This window comes from Pseudorca crassidens, chromosome 5, assembly GCF_039906515.1.
Source record: "Pseudorca crassidens isolate mPseCra1 chromosome 5, mPseCra1.hap1, whole genome shotgun sequence".
Classification (NCBI taxonomy): Eukaryota; Metazoa; Chordata; class Mammalia; order Artiodactyla; family Delphinidae; genus Pseudorca; species Pseudorca crassidens.
This window is the reverse complement of record NC_090300.1, coordinates 15830555-15850075: the sequence shown is the minus strand read 5'-3', so window position 1 is coordinate 15850075 and position 19521 is coordinate 15830555. Positions and strand designations below refer to the sequence as shown.

Here is a 19521-nt window from a genome sequence, read left to right as displayed (position 1 = left end):
AATTCTATTTTAACATTCAGTACGTCACATCTCAATTATTTGTTTGCATGAGTTTCCTTTATGAGACTGGGAGCACTTGAGGCTAGGTCTATGTTTCATTCATTCACCCTTTTATTTTACTACAGGGCCTGACACACAGGAAGTGTTCAGTACATGTTTGTCAAGTGAGTAAAATAAATGGTTGATGGATCATCCAATCTGGATTATGCAGAATGATGAAATTCAATGACTGCAATATAGATTATATATTGTTATAGTGTTACTATTATTATGGCCTTCTTTGGATTGGCATTAGCATGCTTTGGGCATAAAATGAGCCTGTTAACTTAGGTAAAGTTGATGCAATATAGTAGTAAAAACATTTATATGATGCATATTATATTGCAGGCACTGTTCTAAGCTCTTATATATATTAAACCATTTAATTTTCACAACAATTCAATGTGGTAGCTATTATTACTATTCTCAGTTTACAGCAGGGAAAACTGAGGCACAGAGAGGCTAAATAATTTGCCCAAGGCCACACGGCTAGGAAGATACAAACCTGGCAATCTAACCCAGGCAGGCTGGCTCCAGACTCTGTGCCCTTGACTACTATGCTATGCTTTAGAAAAATAACAACAGAAACTATACTTTGTATCCCAAATTTGCACTGAATAATTTCAACCTTTCTTGATATTTCATGTGATACTTGATATTTCATATGATATTTCTAAGTATTTAAAGAATAATTCCAGCTCTAACTGGAATTAGTATTTTACATCTTATTTTCCATTTCTTTTCTAAGCATTGGTTATATTAGTGTAGGACTTGAAGGTAAACCAAACAAGAAAGGAACAAAGGAAGGTACAAAAGAATATGCCATTCCTTTCAAAGTTCTTTCTTCTTTCTCATTGTACCATGGACTGTACTTCTTTTATCTCATAGCTATATACTTGGCTGGATTAGCACGTTTGATCTAAGCCGAATTCCCCAACAGTGCATAAATTAATAAGTCTTCAGAACACTGTCAACAGAACTCACATCCCTTTTTTCTAAATGTACATCCTAAGAAACACTTTAGAGCCTGCAGTTAGAAAACACTCATGTAATTCCATTCAAGAGGCTGGTCCTTGTGCTGTAAAACATTATGAAGCCTATGTCAGTGAATTTATAGAGCCAATAAAAAATAATACTCTCTTGTCTATCTGATTGTGTTTGTCTCCCATTGTTTTCCTTTGAAAGCAACAATGTTGAGATCTAATTCATCACCTCCTGAGCACAGAAAATTCTACACATCTTTGAAATGGCACTTTCACTGTTTTGACAAGGATATTTCCAGAGAAGCAATCAAAGAAAGAAACACATTTTCCAGCCAGTTAAACGGAAGAGCTAGGCTACAGGGAAGTGGTGCCTTTTGACTAACTCTGGTGATGCCAAGAGGCTGGATGATTTATGACTATGACCATTCCTGCCAAGGTGAGATTAAAGGGGACCCTCTCATAGAAGTATGCTACAGGGCAAATGGAATACCTTATTTGAGTAATAGCCACTTGGATACAATTTTGGATTCTAGAGTGAGGGAATTACCAAGCTCTTTGGATTTCAAACCTTTTACATCTCAATATTTCATATAAACAGATGAGATAATCACCACATATATGTTTCCTTTGGCATTTACTGTTTTTTTTTTTTTAAATCCCGATTTGTGGTGCCAGCAATGATTCAAGGATGTGAATCCAAAATAGCTACATTTCATCAGTTTAGTCCTACATGAAATTTTAAAGTTTTCATGCTTTTTGAAGGGGCACATTCATCAAAATTAGGAACAAATATCATTATGAGCAGGAATTAATATGCTTTAAAATATTGGGTCATGAGATACAAGTTCATGCAAATAGCTTCTAAAAAATTTTGATGATGAACATATCCACTTAAGCATTGGACCACTGCCCAGTTTAACTAATGGACACAGAGTAATGGATTCCCTTTACCTTCATGTTAGCCCAGAGCACAAGTCCCAACTGAGACTCATTCATTCATTTACTGATTAATTCATTATACAAATGTGTGTGGAAGCACTCTTATTCTGGGCTCTGGGACAAAGTCCTAGCCATCACAGAGCTTACAGTCTAGAAGGGAAGACACACAGCTAAGCAAATAAGTATATTCTATGATAGCAGGTAGTCAAGGACCAGATCATGTACAGGGACTTGCTACTCAGAGTGTGGTCTCGGGACCAGCAGCATCAGCATCACCTAGGAGCTTGATGGAAGTGTAGCATCTCAAGCCCCATCCCACAACTACTCAATCAGAATCTGCATTAAAAAAAAAATAATTTTATTTATTTATTTATGACCATGTTGGGTCTTCGTTGTGGTGTGTGGGCTTTTCATTGTGGTGTCTTCCCTTATTGGGGAGCACGGCCCCCTAGGTGCATGGGCTTCAGTAGTTGTGGCTCATGGGCTCTAGAGCGTAGGCTCAGTAGTTGTGGCACACGGGCTTAGTTGCTACGCAGCATATGGGATCTTCCCAGACCAGGGCTCGAACCCATGCCCCCTGCATTGGCAGGCGGATTCTTAACCACTGCGCCACCAGGGAAGTCCCCAGAATCTGCATTTTAACAAGTTCTCTATGTGATTATTATGCACTTTGAAGGTAGAGACGTGCTGATATTGGACAGTTCATTCCCAATGCTGGGTGTGTATATTAGAACCACCTGGAGAGAATTAAGATTTAAGTGGTCTGGGGAGAGTTCCAGGTGGTAGAGTATTTTACAGTTATCCTGGGAGATTCTCATGTGTGGTTAGTTGAGGACCACTGAAGTAGGTTGTATTCTGGGTGCAAAAGGAAGCCCCTGAGGACGGGGATAAGGAAGTCATGTGACCTGATTTACATAGAGGAGGAATTCTTAACCTCATAGTAATGGCTGAGCTGCCATCTTCTACCTCTGTGTCTGATTCTGACATAACGACACCCACTCCGTAAGGTAGGGAACAGAATGTGATGTGGCCACTACATCGACCCCCAAAGTCAAACTTCATACACTTTGCTGGTTCACAGGCAGTAGATAACTCCATCTGCAGGGAGGAAACCATAAGGACATCCACATTCAAGCCAAGATCAAAGCCAGATGCAGTCACTGTCTCTCATTACATACCTGGGGACCTTTACTTCCCAGACCTCCTTTTTCTCCTTTCATACCAGCCTCTCCTCTTGGGCCCTACAACAGAGAATTAAAGCATTATTCTCTCCCTAAAAGAGAATACTAGATTATTAACTTGAATATTAAAAATGGAAAAGCTAAGTCAGTAACGTGGACAGAAATTAGAAAGAGAACTTCACTCATGGTTTTGGTTCTGTCTTGGTCGGTCGAGCTCTCCCTCTCTGCAAGGATACAGGGTCCAACCTAGCTCTTAAATGGTTGGGCATTTGTAGTCAAATTGAAGAAATACTGAAGAGCCGAATTTTCCGGTATTGCTTTCTAATTATCCTAAGCATCTTTGTACTCAAAATAAATGTATTTCTTAAGTTAAAAAAATAACCCTTACTTATGTAAATCTGAAACTGGGATAGTTAAGTGGATTTTCTATTTAATGACCACACTGAATACTAAGACATGGCACATGGTAAGATGAAATTTAGATAATTCTACTTCTGTAATATTATGTTGACTATTAACTTTGGCTTCATATGTTATGCGGAGGAACCTTCATGCTGTGCTTTGTTTTTGCATCTCCTTTTAAATTATGTCATAAAAAAGTAAGAGTCTATAAAATGGAAGAAGAGATGTAGTATTATTTGTTTAGTATGAAGTAAAGCCAGCCAATCTATTGAAATGCTTCCCTACGATCTCAGTGGCAAATATTTCTCACTTGAAGGTAAGAAAAGTGAACATTCCTCAGCTGCCAAGTAAGACAAAGAAAAGCCATTGAGTCAGAAAGAGACAGAGGTCCCAGGGGCAGACTGTTTACTGCTCTGAAATCTTGGTAAAATGTGGATTAAGTTTCTCCTCTGATGTCTAAGGATATTTTGCCCAACTTCAGTGCAGCAGGCTGTTAACATATAATAGTTACTTCAATTTTTTTAATCTACGTGAACTAAAACTTTGAAAAATTGCAGGACCATTGCTTATCCTGCATTTGCCAAAGAGCAAATTTACTTCTCAGATTTCAAAAGTAAAAGTTTGGAGAGAAAAAAAAATGTTCTAACTTTCTTATATCTGACCTTTCTTTCACCTCAGCATTTTTGAGGACTTCCCTTCCCTTCTCATGATTATTTTAGGCTACATTTTGCTCTTTCTGCCACATGCTTCTTTTCCCCTCATATAATCAGGGTAAGAGCCAACCATGGCTTGTTCCTTGCAAAGGAAAAAGTGCTTGAGGCAGCTCCCTGGAGAAGTGAGCTAGAAAGATGACTATAGATAACCCCGCTGAAGACCTCAGCTCTATTTGGAACAATTCTTTCCTAGGCTAGAGTCACTTTTTCTACATCACAGGCATCCAGATATATAACACTGAGCTCTTACTTGCTAAATTGACCAAAATTTCCAGTTTTGAGGCTCAGTATTTTCCTTGGTTTGTCTCCCTAGGATACACTAGCCAGCCTGGACCCTGTCCTGGACTAGCCAGCACAGGGACCACTACCCAGCGTGTTCATTCCCTTTCCACCTCTTGACTGGGACAAAACTCAGATAAAGGAGACCAAATGCTGTACAAGTCAAAACTGTGTTGCTTCCTTACTTTACTACCCCGAAAACACTTGAAACATCTGTGCTTCTGCAAGGCGGTTGGAGGTATTCTATCAAGGCTTCAGATTCTTCTTTCCATTCTCAAAGCCTGACTAGTCTTTTTTTTTTTTTTTTTGAACATCGTTATTGGAGTATAATTGCTTTACAATGGTGTGTTAGTTTCTGCTGTATAACAAAGTGAATCAGCTGTACATACATATATATCCCCATATCTCCTCCCTCTTGTGTCTCCCTCCCACACTCCCTATCCCACGCCTCTAGATGGTCACAAAGCACTGAGTTGATCTCCCTGTGCTATGCGGCTGCTTCCCACTAGCTATCCATTTTACATTTGGTAGTATATATATGTCCATGCCACTCTCTCACTTTGACGCAGCTTACCCTTCCCCCTCCCCGTGTCCTCAAGTCCATTCTCTACGTCTGTGTCTTTATTCCTGTCTTGCCTCTAGGTTCTTCAGAACCATTTTTTCAAAGCCTGATTAGTCTTGATACGTACCTGAGGACCCTTAAGTCCCAGTGACCCTGCAAGTCCATCTGGGCCTGGGTTGCCTGTTTTCCCCTGTGGGGAGAGAGAAATCAAACTGTTAACATTGTTTCCTGAGAAATTTTGTCTTCTTTATGTGCAAGATTCTAAATATTTTTCCAGTCACAATGGAAGTGCAGAATCTTTGCAAAAAATATGAAAAATAAAGGTAAATACAACAAGGGAAATAAAAATCTTCTAGGGGCTTCCCTGGTGGTGCAGTGGTTGAGTGTCCGCCTGCCGATGCAGGGGACATGGGTTCGTGCCCTGGTCCGGGAAGATCCCACATGCCGCGGAGTGGCTGGGCCTGTGAGCCATGGCTGCTGAGCCTGAATGTCCGGAGCCTGTGCTCCGCAACGGGAGAGGCCACAACAGTGAGAGGCCCGAGTACCACAAAAAAAAAAAAACTTCTATAATCTCATCAAGCTGAGATAACCACAGCTAATATATTGGTGTATTTGCTTTCATTCTTTATACACACGCATGTGTGCATGTGCACACACACACACACACACATCCCTTCTTTTCCTATAATACTTGTTATATACTGTATCAAACTTGGGTGTTGGCCTGAAAAAACTCACAATTTACTCCATATTTTCTTAAAAAATCTCCAGGCATCTTACACTGTATTTATATCCAAATAGATTGAATATCTAGGGACCAAAAGTTGAGCATTCCCTTCATATTGCCCTTGAACTCTGCCACAGATAAGAATTCCAAATAAGATTAAAAAGTTTAATTTAGACTATTGGATAGCTTAAGTTTACATCTCAGTTGTTACACAGTTAGATGAGATTAAATGTCCCTCACTGATGCTTTTCCTAGAAATCATAAAGAGGAAATTTCTCAACACTTTCTCTTCCCAATCTCATTTCATTCATTTCACGCCATTTTTCTGGATCCACTCTCCATTTTGTTGCAGTCTAACCTTGAAAAAAGTGTGTGCAAGTGTGTGTGTATGTGTATGTGTGTGTGTGTGTGTGTGTGTGTGTGTGTGTAACATCTGTGGATGGTAAATTCTTAGTCTTTGTCTATCTGAAAATGTCTGTTTTACATTCATTCATAGTTTAACTAGGTATAAAATTCTAGGTTAACAGTTATTTTTCTTCTGCACCTGAAAAACATTACTTTGTTGTTTTTGGTATGTTTTATTGTTGAACAGAAGCCTGCTGCAATCTAATTGGTTATTCCTCTCACGGGTAAAAGTGTCTTTTCTCTCTGGTAGTGTTTAAGATGTTTTCTTAACATTCTGGAGTTTTACCATGATGTGATTGTGAGTGAATTTGTTATTTATCCTCATTGTATTTTCAAGCTGAAGATGTGTGGTTCCTCAATTTTGTAAAATCTTAGTCACTGCTCTTTCAAAAATATTGCAGTTTCATGTATTTATTTATTAATTATTTATTCATGATACATTTATCACCAATATGTACAAAGGGGATATGATATGACAGTTGGTATGGTCAAATTTTGAACAAAACCTTCAGATTATCTAATTTGTATTAAGGTTTTACTGTACTCTCAGTTAAAAAGGGGTTTGTGCAAATTATAAGTAAGGTTCAGAGTTAACTGAACAAAAATCTAAAAGAAAGATCACTCACTGAATTACTAGAGTTTGTATCAATACTTGAAATCCAGACAAAGTTAAATTTAATGATAATTGGGCCAAGTGTTGTCTCTTAACTTTAATTTTTAGAGTTTTTAATTAAAGTACTCAAATTTTAATTTTCTTTTAAGGTTTGAATTCTTTAAATTGTAGCCTAAAAGTTTTCCAAAATTTGATTCTACAACCATTATTATCAAAAAGCAAAAGAAATTTAGGCTTGGAAGAGACTTTCCAGAGTCTATTCAGGCTCCTTGACTAGACACAGAATATTTATCATTTACAGTTAAGAAAAAAAAAAATCACTGTACCTGTGGGCCTGTATGTCCCCTCTGGCCATGAACTGCCTACAATGGGGAAAAAAAAGGTAGATATCCTTAACTCTGAAAAAATGCTTTTTTATGTTTAATTTAAATTAGTAATGGACACCTTAAGTCACTGACATTAAAAGAAAAATTCCCACATACTGCTTTATATTATCCACTTCACCATGAAAGCAAAATGTTGCCAACTCTGAATTTCTATCCTCAGGCAATAGGTAATTAAAACTATAGATAATGTAAATCTATAAATACTTGTGAGAATAGACTGTGGTCAATAATTTACCCTCCACTAAACTACTACTAGAACTTGTCACAAGCACCAAAATTGGCTGATTTGAATTGTACTTTTCATTTTTCCAAAGTACTACCAAGTAAGCCAGAAATCAGGAGTAGAAGTGGTCAAAAGGCAGGAAGCCAGAGGAAACACTGCGAGAATTAACTTTATGAACTTTATTATAGATTAATTTCAGAAGCTAATGATAGCCAAACTAATTTTATCCCCCTCCCCTTCAAGAAGCCAAATATGCTTACCTGTCAAAAATGAAAGAATCATCTTAAGCAATCAAGAGTTACTCAATTCAATATGTTAATAAAATATTCAATCAAAAAAATGGATTTTTCCTACTACTCTCATATATAAGGTTAAGGTCTGAGTATATTCTAGATCACTATTTCATAAATCTGGGAATCAAGAGACAAAGATATTTTATTGTCTAACTTAGGATCTCTCAATAAGGTTATAACATCCAGGATTTACAAAATTCAATAAATATCAGACAATAATTTCTTGATGGAAATTTGAGATATTCAGGTCAAATTTCTATGTGAGGTCAGTATTGCAGACTTTAAATTCTTCTAATCATATTTCAGTCAAAATCTATTGTTATTTCGGAAATAGACTATGTGTCTGGGGAAATGGTTGGAGGCCTATTTCTTTAAAACCTGAAGAGTTATCTTGAGATGAAAGTCTAAATCTCCCTATCAGAGAGATGAAGAGCAGCTCTCTCTACTCTTTTTACACAAGGGTTTATCTTTTCTAGTTCAATTCACTGCAGTTTCATTCAGAGAAATATATACCTAAGATCTACTATCTACAAAGCATACAGGATGGGAACCATAGGAGCATAAATATGACACACAGTTCTTGACCTCAGAGGACCCTCACTCTCTGGGTTAGTGGGTAGGAGATAAATATTACAAATATTTATGAGGCAGAATATGTCAAACAGCATAAGAAAGGGGAAGACAGAATTATGGGTTTCTCCCAATCGAAAAATGAGCAGAAGATCGAAATAGACATTTCTCTAAAGAAGACATCCAGATGGCCAACAGGCACATGAAAAGATGCTCAACATTGCTAATTATTAGAGAATTCAAATAATTAGCAAATCGAAATTAAAATGAGGTACCACCTAACACTGGTCAGAAAGGCCATCATTAAAAAATCTACAAATAACAAATGCTGGAGAGGGTGTGGAGAAAAGGGTATCATCCTACACTGTTGGTGGGAATGTAAGTTGGTGCAGCCCCTATGGAGAGGTTTCTCAAAAAACTAAAAATAGAGTTGTCATATGATCCAGCAATCACACTCCTGGGCATATATCCAGACAAAACTATAATTCAAAAAGATACATGCACCCCTAAGTTCATAGCAGTAATGTTCATAATAGCGAAGACATGGAAGCAACCTAAATGTCTATCAACAGATGAATGGATAAAGAAGCTGTGGCACATATATACGATGGAATATTACTCAGCCATAAAAAAGAATGAAATAATGCCATTTTCAGCAACATGGATGGACCTAGATATTATCATATTAAGTAAAGTAAGTCAGAAAGAGAAAGACAAATACCATATGATATCACATGTGGAATCTAAAATTGGAGACAAATGAACATATCTATGAAACAAGCAGACTCACAGACATAGAGAACAGACTTGTGGTTGCCAAGAGGGAGGGCAGGTGGGGGAAGGATGGATTGGAAGTTTGGGATTAGCAGATGCAAACTATTATATATCAAATTGATAGACAACAAGGTCCTACTGTATAGCATGGGGAACTATATTCAATATCCTGTTATAAACCATAAGGAAAAAGACCATATATATATGTGTGTATATATATATATATATATATATATATATATATATACACACATATATGTATATATATCTGAATCACTTTTCTGCACAGCAGAAATTAACATAACATTGTAAATCAACTATACTTCAATAAAATAAATTAAAAAACAAAGAAATATGGGTTTTAAAAAAAGCAATCATATCCACTTGGTCATTTCAGGAAAATCTTCCTAGAGAAAGAGATTTTTGAGATGGGTTTCACAGGATGTGTAGGAGTTTTACAGGTAGAGAATGAAAGAAATCTTTCTAACAGAGACTACAGCCTAAGTAATGAAGCAGAGTCTGGAAACTAGGAAGAGTGTTTGATAGTCTGGGTCAAAGGTGAGAGAAAAGGGGAGTAACAGGGTTACTAGGCTGAAAATAGTAAGCTGAAGGGTTCATCTTCCATTTAACAGAAACCACAGGGCTTCTTGGAGCAGGAAGTATATGTGCTTAGACTTGGGCTTTAGGTGGATATATCCAGTTGTGTTAGGAGAAACCGAATGCAACCCTATATTCAGGCAAAGTAAGGGATGTGGAACTTGTTTTTACATCCAAAATCTTTCTCTGGTTCACTGTCACAGTTTATTGAAACACTATCAATAAACGTTTGTTCTCTGTGTCTTTCACTTGTATTTAATAAAAGAAAAAACAAAACAAAGAATTGGAAATGTGAGGTGGTAATATTTCTTGACAGTAAGAGATATATAATTCTCAAAGAGGAAAGAATGATTATTAAAAAAAATTAAAAATTAGGAGGTTAGGGTATGTTTTTGATACATATTTTAGCTTATGATGATGTTTAGACATTGACTCCCTGCAATGAAAGATGAGGACATAGTATTTTGGAACTTTCCCCATACCTTTTCCCACTTTTCTATTTGCAGATGGTTTTTAGATGGTCAAATGTATAACATTTACATTTTTTCCTGTAATCATTATTTCTATGGTTTAGTCTTATTTCTACACAAAGGATCATGGGGGTTATATTGCTTGAGTTTTTGAAGGCTTGATCATATTGATTACTTATATGCTTAAAGGACATCTTAGGTAGGTATAAAGATCTTGGACCACTTTATTTCCATCAGAACTCTGTAGCCATTGTACTGCTCCCTATTGGCCCTGAATGTTGAGAAGGCTGAAGACAGACTGAATTTTCTACCTTTATTGCTTGGAAATTCTTGATTCTTCTTTTCCGTAATAAGTTTGGGAATTTCACTGCAATGTGGCTCAGTGTTGATATTTTTGTATCAGTGTTTTTCGCTGAGTCAGAGTATGCCTTTTCTTTCTGCATATTTGAGTCTTTGTTTCAAGAAGTTATCTTTTATTACATTTTTGAAATTTTTTACATTACATTTGGTGTGTTTAATAACACAAATTGTACATTTATTGGCTCTCCATTGTCAGTATTCCATCTCTAGCACTGCTTTTGTGGCTTCCTGATTACCATATGCCTGGATATATTTTCAGTCATCCTTGTTCTAATTTTTTGTTGCTTCTAATATATCATAGTTCTACACGTATTTCCTTTTCCATTGCTCCCCAAGCACTACCAGTTTGCTTTCTTCACTTTCTATTGTCTTGTCAGATCTTTAGACTCTTAGAGCAATCATTTGTCTTAATTTTTTTGGAGAACTATTTGCCAGAGTTATTCTTCTTTATCATTGAATACTTCCTCTTCTAATGAGGGTTTGTCTGTCCTTTGCTCATGTAGTTTTCCTCCTCTTCTCTTGCAATTTCTATGCATAGGTCCTGATTAATAATCATCCAATTAATTCATAATAAAACCTATTAATATTTCTGATTATTAATCACTTTTGAATAGGGCTACCCATTTACTGAATAACTGTATGGGGTGTAGCCGGACTTGTGACAGTAAACTTGATACAGATATGTTGTTTCAAACACTTTGTCACTGTGAATTATTTCTTTTACTTATGGCTACCTCTTCCTTCAAATTTTGGCCTTTAAGAGACATGAACTCACACAAAGCCCCTTAAGTCATAGTTTCTTTGAGTTGTAACCGTTACTGTTTCTTCTATCTTTGCAGCCTCCCTGGCCTAGGCTACTAGTTGTAATTTTAAAAATGGAACAGTCTTCAGTTTCTCATTATTTCTGCCTCCTCTGCTAAACTGTATTTGTATCAGTATATTCCCATATCTTCTCAAAATCTACAGTACCCCTGGATTTTGTTCATCAGCTTTTTCAGGACTAGAGCAGCTATTTTTAGATACATCTGATCCCTGATTCAGGTTTGAGTTGGTATGCGTCAGCTTCCAAAGCCTGCCTTATTAGGATCCAGATTTTAAAACAGTTGGCCAAACATGAAAAGATGTTCAACAACACTAATCATTAGAGAAAGTCAAATCAAAACTACAATGATGTATCACCTCACACAGGTCAGAATGGCCATCATTAAAAAGTCTACAAATAACTAATGCTAAAGAGGGTGTGGAGAAAAGGGAACCCTCCTACACTGTTGGTGGGAATGTAAGTTGGTGCAGCCACTATGGAGAACAGTATGGAGGTTCTTCAGAAAATTAGAAATACAGTTGCCATATATGATCCAGCAATCTCACTCCTGGGCATATATATCCAGACAAAAGAAAAGACACATGCACCTCTATGTTCATAGCAGCACCATTCATAATAGCCAAGACATGGAAGCAACCTAAACATCCATCGACAGATGAATGGATAAAGAAGATGTTGTATATATGTACAATGGAATATTACTCAGCCATAAAAAAGAATGAAGTAATGCCATTTGCAGCTACATGGATGGACCTAGAGATTATCATATTAAGTAAAGTAAATCAGAAAGAGAAAAATACCATAGGGTATCACTTATATGTGGAATCTAAAATAGGACATAAATGAACTTATCTATGAAACAGAAACAGACTCAGACATAGAGAATAGACTTGTGATTGCTAAGTGGGAGGGTGGGTGGGGAAGGAATGGATTGGGAGTTTGGGGTTAGCAGATGCAAACTATTATATATAGAATGGGTAAACAACAAGGTGCTAATGTATAGCACAGGGGACTATATCCAATATCCTGTAATAAACCATAATGGAAAAGAATATGAAAAAGAATGTGCATATGTGTATAACTGAATCACTTTGCTGTACAGCAGAAATTAACATAACATTGTAAGTCAACTATATTTCAGTAAAATAAAGTAAAATAAAACCTCTAAAAAATAAAATAAAATAAAATAGTTGGCCAATACCGTCACCATGTGTGGCTTGAAGCTGTAGTCATTCTTTGTTAATTTATTTTAAATTTCTTTTGTTGTTTTTGGTGAGTTGCACAGAAGGGGAACAGTATTAAAAAAAACCCTTGACTGTGCCATCTTTAGCTGGAATTTACTTTTACTCAATGACACTGCTGAATCTATAACCCAAGAAGGGGCCATATTTCTCAGGAGTTGTGTGATTTAAATAATACATGGTGTCACTGCCTTAGCCTGTAGAGAGATTATAGCCTCTATGAAAAAAGAAAAGTACATCTCCTATGCCAGGATTTTTTGGATGATATTCCTTAAGTTCAAAATATTTTCCTGGGGTATGTAAACTGGCTACACCCTTTCAGAAAGTAAAATAAATAGCAAATGTATTTTAAAAATCTTTAGATGCATTAAAAAGGGCTTTCCCAACAATTAAATTCTACACATTTTAAACATAATCCCTGTTCTTATTTCCATTTTCTGTGCCTTGCAAAGAAGAATGTGTTCCAAGACATAAAAATATTTTCCCGATGGAGTATAATATAGCTGGTTGTATGAACTTCTGCTTTGAAAATACAATGCATAATAAATGAAATGTATTAAACTACTCTTTATTTGTGCTCAATTTTAAAACATTATATATATATATATATATTTTGGGAGTGGTGGAGGAAGTTGGAAAAGGCTGGATAACTAAATAAAGAATGGAAAGAAAATGTTGCACAATGAGAAGAGACAGGTCTAATTTAGAACCCAATGCAGGCATTTAAGTATATTTTATTAAAGTTATCTCTTCTTAATGGATAAAGATTTTGTTTTATAATGTCAGTACTTTCCCAAGAAGTCAAGCACAGAATCTTTTTAAAAAAGTACTTAGTGGGGGCTTCCCTGGTGGCGCAGTGGTTGAGAATCTGCCTGCTAATGCAGGGGACACGGGTTCGAGCCCTGGTCTGGGAGGATCCCACATGCCGCGGAGCAACTAGGCCCATGAGCCACAACTGCTGAGCCTGTGCATCTGGAGCCTGTGCTCCACAACAAGAGAGGCCGTGATAGTGAGAGGCCCGCGCACTGCGATGAAGAGTGGCCCCCACTTGCCACAACTAGAGAAAGCCCTCACACAGAAACGAAGACCCAACACAGCAAAAATAAATAAATTAATTAATAAACTCCTACCCCCAACATCTTAAAAAAAAAAGTACTTAGTGAAAAAAATAACAACAAATGAAAAAGACCCCAAAAGGTTTCATAAGCAAGTGACTTAATTTTGCTCTCAGATATATTTTTATAGGCATACATTACATATAATCTTTTTAGCAGTATGGAGGTTCCTCAAAAAATTTAAACACAGAACTACCATATCATCCAGAAATTCCATTTCTGGGTATTTATCCAAAGAAACAAAAACACTAACTCAAAAAGATATATCCCCATGTTCATTGCAGCATTATTTACAATAGCCAAGACATGGGAGCAACCTAGGCCTCCACTGATGTATGAATGAATAAAGAAAATGTGATACACACACACACAATGGAATATTATTCAGCCATTAAAAAGATGGAAATCTTGCCATTTGTGACAACATAGATGGACCTTGAAGGCATTATGCTAAGTGAAATAAGTCAGAGAAAGACAAATACCCTATGAGCTCACTTATATGTGGAATCTTAAAAAACCCAAAAACCCCCAAAAATCAAACTCATAGATACAGAGACTAGATTAGTGGTTGTCAGAGGTGAGGGATGGGGGTGGGGGTGAAATGGGTGGAAGGGGTCAAAAAGTATAAACTTCCAGTTATAAAATAAATGGTCATGGGATGGAATATACAGCATGGCAACTATAGTTAATAATACTATATTGTATATTTAAAAGTTGCTAAGAGAGTAGATCTTAAAAGGTTTTCATCACAAGAAAAAACATTCATAACAACATGTGGTGATGGATGTTAATTAGACTTACTAGCTGAATGGTGGTCATCTTTAATATATACATATATGGAATCATTATGTTGTACATCTGAAACTAATACAATATTATCTACCAATTATATCTCAGTAAAATATATATATTTTAAAATTTAGCACAAATAAAAACCAGTTTAATATATTGCATTTATTATGCATTCTATTTTCTGAGCAGGAGCTCACATAACCATATATTGTAGTCCACCCAAGAAACTATTTTTATATCTTGGAACACACTCTTCTTTGCGAGTCAGAGAAAATGGAAGTAAGAACAGAGGACTCACACCAGGACTGACTGTTCTAAGCAGTCATAAAACTGGGCAGAGGAATGGAGTCTTGGACTTTAAGCCTCAGCTGGCCTAGTGAATAGGCTAAACTTTGACCACTCTTCCCCTAGTCGACTGCTCTTGTGTTCTCTTTGCCCAGCTCTTTCCTCTGATTGGTAACTTCCCCTGCAGCCAGCACCTTCCTGCCTGAGCTTCAGGGCCCTTCCGGAGTCCTTTGCCAGCTCTGTCCCAAGTCAATTTCCCTAAGGTAGTGAGTCCCAGCGGAACCATCCTGCCCACTCCCACCATCAGCCATTTCATCCCAATACAGGCTCCTCTGCAGTGGGCTGACTTGTCTATGGGGGTTCTTACTGTCTTTCTTCTGGAGCCTGGGGTTCCAGGGGGGCCTGGCCAGCCTCTTCTTCCCTGTCAAAGGAACAGACAGATGTATGACAATAATGACACAACATTGACATGTGTGCTCCAACATTGGCTTGTTGTGCTCCTGGGAGGGTAGATGGGGACACACCAATTAGAGTTATCCTCCCTATGGGATGTGGCCTTAATCCACTGGTCACAAATCATATCTCTCTGTGGGTATGACTTCATCTGTTCATCACCACTGTCTAACTTGTGTTTGGGCTATAAGTTAGAGTATTCAAATCAAACTGTCCCTACTGTGTTGCCACAGAGTGGATAATTGAAGCATCCGTGTGTCAGGGATGGCTACAACTCGTTTGGATTTCTACCTTTGGACTCCTTGCTCTGTCTGGCTAAACTTTGTAGATTAACACCCTAACATGAGTAAAATCTCACAATACACACAAGTCTTCCCAAGGTAGAAAAGGGGGGAATGACTATGAGTCTATAACAAGACTTACATTTATCCCTTAATAAAAATGGCAGGTAACATTTACTGAAGGTTTATGATGTAGCAGGGTCTGTCATCGAATTCCCACCATCCCCTTCAAAAGTAAGCTATTTGTCCTATTTTGAAGATGAGAAAATTGAGGTTTACAGAGAGTACCTTGAGGTCACAGAGCTGGTAAGGAACAGAGCATGAAATATGACCTAGGTCTTTTCCCAAAGCAAAGATCTTTCTACCATATCAGACCTCTCCCACAGGTGGAGTCATCAAAGAACTTCCTTACCAAGAAGATCCAGAGACACACATTTTCCAGATAATTATTTTTCTTAATTCTGAAAAATCTCATATTTCATGAGATTAATAGATCTACCAGACCTTGTTCTTGTTCTTTTTTTTTTAAAGATTTAATTTTATTTATTTTTGGCTGTGTTGGGTCTTTGTTGCTTCACGTGCGCTTTCTCTAGTTGTGGCAAGGGGGGCTACTCTTTGTTGCGGTGCACAGGCTTCTCCTTGTGGTGGCTTCTCTTGTTGTGGAGCATGGGCTCTAGGCACACGGGCTTCAGTACTTGTGGCTTTCAGGCTTCAGTACTTGTGGCTCGTGGGGTCTAGAGTGCAGGCTCAGTAGTTGTGGCACACAACTTGGTTGCTTTGCGGCATGTGGGATCTTCCCAGGCCAGGGATCGAACCTGTGTCCCCTGCATTGGCGGGTGGATTCTTATCTATTGTGCCACCAGGGAAGTCCTGATCTTGTTCTTTTTTTATCATGTGCTATGTATAACATGACATCTTTTTAGGCTATGTGTCCTCTGGATCCTGGGAAGGCCAAAAACTTTTTTGCTAGTGCTTTCTATCAGCTACCTTACAGTTTGAGTTTAGATGTTTGCATTCATAAATTGAGACCTCAGTGGTATGGCTTGGTGAAGAAAGTCACCCCAAATTCAGAAGAAGAGAATGTGTCTTAAATCCCAGGGTAGTAGAAAAAGAGGAATAAAAGATCATTCTGCTCCTAAAAATAGTTTTTCTGTATTAAGTATATTCACTCTGATTCCAAATTCCTTATATGCCTTTCGTATTCTACCACTAAAACTCTGAGCCCCACAGTTGTCACATCATCACATGTTTACTTCCAAAAGCCCACACAGTTACCTGTCTTCCGTGTTCCCCTTTCAAGCCATTGGGTCCTTCTATGCTATTGTCAAATCCAGGAACTCCCTAAAAAATAGAGAATAAAGAGAAAAATTGATAGGCTTTGAAATTTTTTCCTTAAAAATGTAATTTGTGTGTAATACACCAGGTCACCCCCCAAAAAGGTGACGAGAAGGTCAACTCATTTGAAAGCAGAAATAGGCTAAATTATAAATGGTTTACAAATGTTTTCTTTTCCTCCCATGCTTTGCATTATCAGAGGAGAGAGAAGACCTAAGATGAGTGTGTGGGGTTGAAGTGAGAGCTCATGATGGAAGGCAGAGCCCAGGGAAGCAAGGGTGACATGACTTGTGTTTAGGTATTTCTTTCTTGCTACTACCATCTTTCTCTTAACTTCTGGTCTTCTTTCTTGAGGCCTCGGCAAGTTTGTACTCGAGGGTTGGTAGATTTTACTCTCCCCAGCCCTTGGGAGAAGGCAAAGAATTTTTGTTTTGTTTGTTTTTATTGAAGTATAGTTGATTTACAATGGTGTGTTAGTTTCAGGTGTACAGCAAAGTTATTCAGTTATATATACATATATATCTATTGTTTTTCAGATTCTTTTCCCTTATAGATTATTACAAAATATTGAGTAGAGTTCTTTGTGCTATACAGTAGGTCTTTGTTGGTTATCTATTCTATATATAATAGTGTGTGTATGTTAATCCCAAACTCTTAATTTGTCCATCCCCCACCTTTCTCCTTTGGTAGCCATAAGTTTTTTTTCTATATCTGTGGGTCAAATGTAACTAAATTCATTTATATCATTTTTTTTAAGATTCCACATATAAGTGATATCATATGATATTTGTCTTCTCTTTCTGACGTACTTCACTTAGTATGAAAATCTCTAGGTCCATCCATGTTGCTGCAAATGGCATTATTTTATTCTTTTTTGTGGCTGAGTAATACTGAAGGCAAAGGTCTGTAACGGGTTCCACCACAAGAACAAGAGGACCCTGAACAGCACTGAGGACTGTACCTGCCGCCCACCCTCTCTTTCTCCTCCTGGGTCCTTGGCCGCCTTCTAACCTCATTTGCTCATTCCTACTTTTCTGGTTTTCAGAAAATCCTGTAATCTTGAGTTTTTCTCAATATTTATACAAATGTTCCAGCAGGAACTCATTGAAAACAGGCACACATTATGGGATGTTATCCTTGGCAGGCCAAACTGAAAGCTTTCTATCTTGGGTAGTTAGGACCACAAACAGAGCAGCCATGATGCCTGGACGATCAATTGAGGCAGTCAACTCGTCAAAGCTCTAGTAAATGGAGAGAGAATGGCAATTATCCAGTCCTGATGAGAGCCAGCTGCCTGGCTGTTTGGCTGATAGCAGATTAGATGACCTTCATCAATCAATAAGTAATTTGAGATCACCAACAGGGACACAGCATCATTACAGATACATCAGAAGCTTTTTAAACAAGCAGTTCCTACACTCACAGAGCTTATAGGCTAACAGAGTGAAAAAGATGGGCTTAGAATTTACTTTATAACTGATAGCACTAAAACTTACATGAATAAATATTTCTCTCCCCCACATACCAAAGCCAAAGATTATTTTCTTATGTCTTCTGTTTTACCCTTAGATTTAAATATTTGTTAAGTTTTCCAGGCAGGTATACCTAAATTACAATATTAAAGAATTGTATTTTCATGAGAAAAGTGAGGAAGGAAAAGGAAGGTAAAGTCTAAAATTTTCTTTCACTGGGTGTATACACTTCTTACCATAGTCCAACTCTGCACTATTTAATTGAAGAGATGACATAAAAAAATCATATAGCAGCACATTGTACAGAACAGAATGTTTCACTTTCTATATGGACCAGCTGTGTGGTCAGTCTGAATATGATCTGGCCAATTTTATGAAATTGGACAAAAGAGCATCATCTAATACAAATTTTTGATTAAACACGGGCTTCTAATAATAATATGCTTTAGAATTATGAACATTACTAAGCTCTGTAGCTCAGACAAATGAGCTAGCTCAGTTTCCCCCCAAGATTACATGAGATTTAACCATACCAGTGCTTTCTTAGGTCAGCTCCCAAGGCGATAGAAATAAAAGCAAAAGTAAACAAATGGGACCTAATCAAACTTATAAGCTTTTGCACAGCAAAGGAAACTATTGACAAAATGAGAAGAAAACCTACAGACTGGGAGAAAATATTTGCAAATGATGTGACTGACAAGGGCTTAATTTCCAAAATATATCAACAGCTCATACAACTCAATAACAAAGAAACAAACAACCCAATCAGGAAATGGGCAGAAGACCTAAATAGACATTTCTCCAAAGAAGACATACAGATGGCCAACAGGCACATGAAAAGATGTTCAACATTGCTAATTATTAGAGAAATGCAAATCAAAACTACAATAAGGTATCACCTGACACTGGTCAGAATGACCATCATTAAAATGTCTACAAATAACAAATGCTGGAGAGGGTGTGGAGAAAAGGGAACCCTCCTACACTGTTGGTGGACATGTAAACTGGTGCAGCCACTATGGAGAACAGTGTGGAGGCTCCACAGAAACTAAAAATACAGTTGCCATATGATCCTGAAATCCCACTCCTGGGCATAAATCAGGCATAATTCAAAAAGATACATGCACCCTAATGTTCATTGTGGCACACTTTTTAATAGCAAAGACGTGGAAGTAACCTAAATGTCTATCCACAGATGAATGGATAAA

The 19521-nt window shown here is 37.3% G+C and overlaps 1 protein-coding gene across 1 annotated transcript in view; it reads right to left on the bottom strand.

Annotated features, from left to right (window-relative positions):
* The window catches only part of COL6A6 (collagen type VI alpha 6 chain), a 109818-nt gene that overhangs the window by 52275 nt on the left and 38022 nt on the right, over positions 1–19521 (bottom strand). The window contains exons 18-22 of the mRNA XM_067737430.1: positions 16782–16847; positions 15140–15193; positions 7170–7205; positions 5226–5288; positions 3140–3202 (exon numbers count right to left, since the gene is read on the bottom strand). Coding sequence (XP_067593531.1) covers positions 3140–3202; positions 5226–5288; positions 7170–7205; positions 15140–15193; positions 16782–16847 — 282 coding nt within the window. The remainder of the gene's footprint in view (positions 1–3139; positions 3203–5225; positions 5289–7169; positions 7206–15139; positions 15194–16781; positions 16848–19521) is intronic.